At 43.4% G+C, this 8,297-nt stretch overlaps 1 protein-coding gene across 1 annotated transcript in view; it reads left to right on the top strand.

Annotated features, from left to right (window-relative positions):
- Window positions 1-11: 11 nt before the first annotated feature.
- Window positions 12-8,297, top strand: part of TBCA (tubulin folding cofactor A) — a 51,500-nt gene continuing 43,214 nt past the window's right edge. Inside the window, exon 1 of the mRNA XM_006261569.4 lies at window positions 12-171. Coding sequence (XP_006261631.3) covers window positions 119-171 — 53 coding nt within the window. The 5' untranslated portion in view covers window positions 12-118. The remainder of the gene's footprint in view (window positions 172-8,297) is intronic.

Genomic DNA, 8,297 nt, shown 5'->3' with positions numbered 1-8,297 from the left:
GCGCGCGGGAGTGGCCGCCTGTGTTGCGTTCCCGCAGGCTGCGCTGCGTCCCTCCTACCGCCGGCCCCGGCCCGGCCCGGCCCGGCCCAGCCGTTGGACTCGCGCCGCCCCGCCTGCCATGGCGGACCCGCGCCTCAGGCAGATCAAGATCAAGACTGGCGTCGTGAAGCGGTGAGTGCGGGCGCTGCTCTCCGGCCCCTGCCGCCCGCGGTGGGGCTCAGCAGGCCCGAGCAGGCCCGGCCCGTCGCAGCCGCCGGGAGCCCCCGGCTCCGGAGCTGCTGGAAGTTTCGCGGGCGCGAGCCGCCGGCCCGGCCCGGCCCGGCCTCCCCTCCCCTCCCCTCCCCTTCCCTCCCCTCTGCGTCCCAGACTGTTAGTAGTTTTGGGGCCTGCCCTGTCCCGACCCGGGGAGGCGCCTGGCGGGGGCCGGCCATGGGTGTGGCGGGGTGGGCTGAGAGGCAGGCGCGGGCCGGGCCGGCTGCGGTCCATGCCCTCGAGTGAGGCAGAGGTGAGTGCGCTGCGCAGGGAGAAAACACGCCCGGATCCGACACGCAGCAAGTCGCCGAACTCGGCTTTGAGACCCGAGAATGAGCGTTACGTGTAGTGCTGGCACTTCACCCGTTTGCGCTGACTGCTGAATCATCCCAGTGTCCTAGCTCGGGAATATTGGCTGGTTGTGCAGTTGCTAACCTGTGGTGCCTCGCGCACTGAGCGCTGATGTGCCTCACTCACATGATCTGGTCGCACTGGGATGTTGCACGCCCAGTTTGGGGTGACTGCATTGACTTAATTCAGCGGAGTCAGAGTGGCTGACCCCAGTGCTAGGGTTGAGGCCTTTAAGAGGCCAGGTATATTGTCAGTAGTCCCAGGAAAGTGGGTGAGAGAGGTAGGTAGCTATGCTGGTTGAAGTCAGGCAGGGTAGGCTGGCGTTTTTGGCCAGCCATAAATTGTATGATTTTCCAGGTTTAATCCAGACTTCAGCTGTCACTGTATACCCATGGACATCTCTAGTCCAAATTAAAATGGCTCCAGTCCAAATGAACTGTTTTTCATTGAATTAGGATTAAAGGTAATTCAGACTAGGGCAGTCTGAAGTAGGCAATTTAAACTGTATTAATTAACATGTATATATGGTGTTGTTTTTGGAAAAAAACAGCAACTCAGATAAACATTTGTTCCTTGGGAATGTAGGTCAGCATTGCCAACAGGGTTTTTGCAACATAACCGAGGCTGTCCTTCCTTACCCCCAACAGCCTTTACAAAGTCAAATGTAAAACACCTTTACAAAGTAAAACCTGACGACAGCACCTTGCCAGTGACTAGGTAGGTATCAGTATCCTGACTAAGCCCCCCAGCTCTGCCCAAGCGCATGGGCTACTGGTCTGTGAAGAAGGGGGCAACCTCCTTGATTGTGTATTAACCCTTAATTTGAATTGACATTTGATTGGCCCTGTGGGATGTAAACCAGTTAACATGGTTTAGAAAATGGTGAGCACATTTACAAATGGTCTTAGACTGCTTCAAAGAGGCAAGCTTTCATGGGCAACAGGCTACTTTGTCAGATGCTGTGATGAAGATTTGTAGTATCTATTGAAGTAGGCTACAAAATCTCACACCACCCGGAACTGGTTAGTCTCTCAGATGCTGGCCTTCCCTGGCAGAAAAATCAATGAGAAGCTACTAACAATAGCAAGGACAATGATTTTTAGCATTTCCTGGTTTGGGCTTTAATAATGAAGAAATAGAATAGGCAAAATTTTGTACTTAAAAAGCTTTCTATCCCTCATTCAAAACAGTGAGCAACTGTATATGGGGTATGGTGCTTTACTTGACTATCCAATCTTAAAGTATAGATAGACGCAGCATAACTATCTTAAGAATTAGGGAATATAGTTATGGTTTAGGTAACGCGTGAGCTGAACTGATGCAATGTTTCTATCAGTTCCTATATAAGTATAGTGAAAGCTAAACTGGTTTAAAAATACACCAATTTAAGCTCCAGCTGTACTGGGACAAGGCATGCTGGACTTGCAACAGATCACCTATGGAGTGCTTTAATTTTGAAGTGCTTTATTTCTGTATTTGTTTATTTGATTTATATGCTGCCCCTCCCAGCTAAGGCTCAGGGTGGTATGCAATGAGGAAACAGAACAGCTTTATCTTTTCATGTTTATACTCATGTACTCTTTCTTGGTCACTTTGCATTTGAGCGCAGTACACAGTAAATTCTAAACTTTACACATGCATAACTTTCTCTTAAATCTATTTTTATGGTTTGATGACTCTAGTGTCAGTCATAAAAACAGTACAAAATACTATGTATGTATAGCCTGGATTGGGGTTATTATGGATTGGAACATTTGGTGCAAGAGTTACAGTCAGAAACATCTTAGCGGGAAATAGGGACTGTGCCTAGGTTGAATTTTCAGATTTTAGGCACTTTCAGAAGACAAAGCATACTATTATTTCTTGTGTCTCTAAAAAATCTGAATCCTTAGGCCTTAAAAAAAAAACTTTACAGAATCTTATAATAAACAATTACACTTTAATATTTTGCAGAAGCTTCTCCAGTCAAACTCGCTAGTGTCTTGTATTTTACTGGACACACTGTAGCTTTGAGAGAACAGTAACAGTTATCAGACTGATAGTACTTCAGATGTTCACTGTTTTATAGACACTAGCTAATTTTCACAAGTTATTTGAAGCTGTAGGTAATTGTTACCTCCTTTTTTACACAATAGGAAACTGAAATGTAACTCGCTCGAGAACACAGTGACTGTCTGTAAAAGATAAGATTATAATTCTGGAGTGTTAATTCTCAGTCCAGGGCCTAAACCATTAGACAGCATTGTTTATTGTTAATAGCGTGACTGTTGCACAAGAATCTTGTGACTTTCAGTTAATCTCTGTAACTGCATGGAGGTATTTTATTTTTTATTACAAATGGGGTTTGTTTGGTAATATTGCTTACTAGATTATGTAGTTGGGAGAAATGTTAGGCAAACTTTCAGGCACAAGATGCCCTTTCTGTGATCTGGGGAAGAAACGGATATAATCTAATAAACTAACACCAGGTAAAGCAGCGACCAAGAGTTGGTCAGCAGTATACAAATAGCCTGAAATCAAGCAGAAGGCAGGGCAAATTTGCATCTTACAGTTTTTAAATGTATTTAGTCTGTAAGGTAAACCATCAAAACATTTTAACTTTCCACAGGTACAGCAGAGGGATGAAGGCACTGCCAAATTTTCTGCCACTCAAAGAGAAGGAAGTGCTTTTAAAATACACTCAACAGATCCAAGAAAGAGATCTATTTGTTTAATTGAGAGGTGAACTGTTGCATAATATAAGACGTATTCAGATATACAAGCTATTTTGATTTATATACAAACAAGTCTTTATCAGATGCTACTGAATTTTTTGGACACCACTAACCCTAAAGACAACAATTCTGCAGGTGAATGTCACTGATGTTATTTCAGTGCAGTATAAATCAGGGAGTTAAAGGAGAAAGTATCAGTTCATTCACATTGGAACTTTTAGAGCTGAACTTAATTAAATGCTAAACAATACCATGCCAAACAAGAGACTTTGCCTTAAATCAGTAAGGGCTGCCAGCTCAGCAAGAACAACCAACAATGATTAAAAAAAACACAAAACCAAAACACACCACCAAAAACAAAACCTCTGAGCATTATATCTACATGGTTCCTTGTTTTATAGGACCTGTAGTTCTTGTTTTACTAGCCAGGTCAAAATCTACTTGCATATGTGACTTGGGATATAGGAACCTTAAGAGAAACAAAAATATGCACATGTAAAGTTCATAATTAGGGACCTATTCAAATTGTGATTTTTGAGAACAAGAAAAATGTTGTTTTTTGCTATTTTGCATGGAATCACTGAGGGGGAGCCTTCTGCTTGATTTCAGACTATTTGTATACTGCTGACCAACTCTTGGTTGTTTTGGGCATTGTGCCTCGTAGTTGTACAAAGAGGAATGCTCATTAATTTTTTAAGAATAGGTTAAGTGGATGGTGTAGATACAGATGATTCTACCCTGCCTTGAGTAGGGGGCTGAAGATGATCTCCTGAGGTCTCTTCCAGCCCTACTTTCCTACAATTGCATGGTACAGCCTTAGCTATGACTGGAGTCATAGCTGTTAATTAACACATAGGTAGTTCTGTACACTTCACTACGTTGGTGCTGTCTTTTCAGGAGCTCAAATAATTGCCTATGGAGGCCAGAAGTCTCCTGAATAGTACAGCAGTAACACATCCAGATGACTACAACTATATTTTTACTGTATAATTATTTTAAGTCTTTTTGTGCAACTTGAATTGAAAAATCAGTAGTATTGTTGCTCCCCAAACAGATTATCTTCCACTAGTAGAATGTAGAAATAGTTGAGAAGTTGAGCCATGAAGTATTTTCAAGCTGTCTGCATAAGAACATATAGGGGAATTAAAGGTATAAAGTCAGTCTGTACAATTTGGCATGCATATGTGGATCTCTTCGCTTAGAAAAGTGGCTTTTGATTGCTGGAAGATTAAACTGCAGCAATATAAAGCTGTTTAATCATAAACGAGGGGATCCATGTGGGGGTTTCATGTCTTCAATTTAGGCACATCAACTTCACACTTTTCTGTAATCTGCCTTAACTTTTCTGAGTAGCCCCATGTAGACAAGATATAGAAGAGGTGCATAACATCAGTGAGCATCTTATCAGTTTGAGGGCTAAGAAGATTTTTAAAGGGTATGAGTTACTGCTGGTCTGTGGAGCAGAATCTCTACACCAGTAATTCTCAACCAGGGTGAGATTGCATTAAGGGTGATTCTTAACTAGGATGAGATCCCATTAAGGGTGATGCACCTCTTGGCCCTGGTGTGAAGAGCTAAAAGCTCTCCTCCCCCCTGTCCAATGCCCTGCCTCAGCAGTGCCTGTGGCTACCTCTCTGAGAACAGCCACTACTTCTACTGCAGCACCTGTCATGGTTGCCCCCATGCTCCCAGCATCATGTTCTGCTGTGAGGGGATGAGTAAGCAGACATGGGTTTGAGAGTCAGAGTTGCACTTTGCAGCCCAGCTTGTCCCCTCCACTCTCCCATGCTCCTGAAATTAACTGCAACCAGGGAGGGGTTGCCAGTGTGTGAGACCCCTGCAGGAGCAGCCTTAGTGCTCTTGCTTCCTCAGGTGCAGACTGGGGGTGAGGTGGGGAGTACGTAGACAACGGAAAGGGCACGGCAGGCAGGTTGAGGTTCTGCCTTGGCTGCCATCACCTGGCACCAGCTAGATCAGTGGCTCTCCAAACTGTTAGCCTCAGGATATTGCTCCAAATCTTTTCTGGATTTATATTATAGCTCAGTGATTCTTAATTGGGGTGTTGTGAAATTCAGAAAAAAATTATGGAGGGGGTACCCTGAGGCTTAAAAGGTTAAAAAAACACTGCTTTACACTGTCCTGATCTTGTTGCACTAATTGGGCAGCTGGCTTTGCTGGACAGTCTTTCTGTTCTACCTTAGCATACTCTCCCTTCTCATTAATGGTTATGATAATGCTTTCCTTAACGTTGGAACAAAAATGATCAATTTACTGTTTAACAGTGCTGACTTTTGCATATATATAGTAAAAGTTTTTAAATTATGAATCTTGGGTCATGTTGCAGCTTATTTGCCTTGGTGAATTTCTCAGGTTTGTAGAAGGACACCATCTCCAGTGTCACTGGGGCCACTTTCCTGTCTAGCCTTGATTTAATTTGTTATGTGTTAACAGGAGAACTGTTAAGAATTTCTCTCCCCACTCTTAGAGGTGGATTTGATAACAGGTCATGCTGTTGTTGGTAAACTGTCCATGTTTGTAGGTCATACACAAACTAGGATTTGGTAATCCATTAATGGGGAAGAGCCAGTAGATTTGTGGTTACATCCTAACAAGTAATATTTCTGTTTAGCTAATCTGAAGAGTGGCTTAATCACTTTTTAAAGCCACCTCACTAAATAAATTCAAGCTCAGATAACCTGCTGGAGAACAAGTGAATCAGTTGATTAAAAAAAGTTTCTTAAATATATCTTTATCCATTTCAAATTGGTAATGGTTTTAAAAACTACTGTGAACAAAGTATGTTAGGGGCATGCGAAAATAGCACTGACATTTGCCCATAGTTTCCCTCTGATTAAATGAAAGTGACACCAGTAGATTAGAATGAGACTAAGACAATTCACATTGCAATTGTGTTAGTTTAACTTTAACAATCTTTTAACACTCTTGTTTAAATGTAGCTGACATACCATAATTACAAATCTACAAGCCTTGATTATAGAATTTTACATCATGAACCTATGGGGAAAGTGTATTGATTTTTGTAAAACAGCCTTTTCAGAAACCACCTTTCCAAAACTGTGGAATCTTCCCAAGTTCTTTTGCCTGGAGCACTGATGTTGATATTAGCCTTTTTTGTCCCAAGGCATCTTCACAATGATGGTCAACTTTTTATTTTTTTTTTAATACACAGAATTTATAATTTTCTTGTTAATATAGTCAGATGACATTTTGTAAATACAAACAAATTTATTTTAAAAAGAAAATTATTTATTTAACCAGTTAATTGAAAAAAACCTGTGTTCAGTTTCAGTATTTAATGTTAACGGAATACAGAGTTTGCCAGAGAATGATTAAATGATTAAAAGCTAAATAAATTGTTCCAACCTTTAAAAATGTTTTTAATCGAGATACTTTTATTTTAATTTATGCAATTATTTAAAGTAGGGAATGTACATGGAAGGGAGATAATTTAGTGTATTTGGCAATTTAATAGTCAAGTAAATGTATATGTATAACCTATTCTCTCAAAACAATCTTCTACCCTTCATTTAATCTACATGTAATCCTGTCTCATTTATTCTGTTAGCCAGAAGCACCAATATTTTGAATCTTACTCTTAGTGCTCAGATGAGCCTCCAGTTCCTTCCATCCAGCTACTTATTTCGATGAGAAGATAAGGTTAGAGATGCACTGATAAAGATTTCTTTGGCCAATACTGATTTAACCAGCCTTATCTGCTGATACTGATCCAATAGCTGATATATAGCCCAGCAGCTTGGAGAGCAGTGTCCGGCCATTAAGTCTGTGGGGGGGAGGGGGAGATAGAGGCCCCCACGGTGAGGGAGGGAATAGGGCAGGGGCAGGGTGCGGGGCAGAGCCACAGGCATTTTGTCTGGGGTCGTGCGGGGGGGGGGGGGGGCAGCTCCCCACTGCTGCATGCACCCCTGGGGCAGGCATGTACAGCATGTCCCCTGGATCTGTGTGCTGGCCTCTTCCCAGCAGAGGGGCTGCGCTTGGGGTGGTGGGGGCAGTGCTGGGAGGGGAAGCTACGGAGAATTTTGGGGCGTCTGTAGCCTGCCCCATAGCCTTCCCCCCCCAGTGCCTCTGCTGCCTGTCTGAAGCATAGCCTTGGCCCAGCCCCCCTGCCGGGAACAGGCTGGAGCAGCCCCCGGCCCCAAACCCACAGCAAGCAGCCTGCCTTTGCCCCACGCACAGATGTGGGGGGCACATGCCCCCCATGCCTCTGTCAGGGGTGCATGCAGGGAGCTGTCCCCCTCCCAGCCCCCAGATCAGCCGCCTGCAGCTCTGTCCCTTGTCCCACCTGTCTTACTCTAGCTGGGCAGTGCCTGCCCCAGCCCCACTCCCTCCCTCACTGGGGGGGGCCTGACTCTGCCCTTTCTACACTTCCTCCCCTAGACTTACCACCAGATGCTGTTCTCCAAGCTGCTGGGCTGCATTCCTGGGCACATGCATGCTGCAGCTGCACGTAGCCTTTATCGGTGACATTATTGGCTATATCGGCCAAAAGAGGCCTATTGTGGGTAATGTCAAATTTCCTTTTATTGGTGCTGGTCCGGTATGGACCGATATATCGGTGCACCTCTGGATAAGATGCCTGTATATCACATCTACAGAAACAAAATTATATGTTATAAACTGATGCACTCTGAATCTGCCTCTAGCTTTTAAGTGCTGAAAATACCATAGTGTGTTAACAAAGGACTAATATTTAGCAAAAACAAACAGAGAAAGTACCCTTTGGCTGTTTTATCATGTATAAAAATGGCCCATGTATTAGGGTGGGGGAAATAATTCAAAAGGTTAAATAAGAAATCATCAAGAACAATGATGATTTCTCTGGCTGGTGAATTTGGTAGAGAGTGAATCATCAGAGATTGGACCTTTAAGAGAAGAGTGTTCCCTCCAAAATATTAATTCAGAATTAGACAAAGTAGGCAAAAGTGGCTGATTAACTTTTAT

This window comes from Alligator mississippiensis, chromosome 3 (assembly GCF_030867095.1).
Source record: "Alligator mississippiensis isolate rAllMis1 chromosome 3, rAllMis1, whole genome shotgun sequence".
Lineage (NCBI taxonomy): Eukaryota > Metazoa > Chordata > Crocodylia > Alligatoridae > Alligator > Alligator mississippiensis.
The sequence above is the reverse complement of the archived record's forward strand: the minus strand, read 5'-3'. Positions and strand labels throughout refer to the sequence as shown.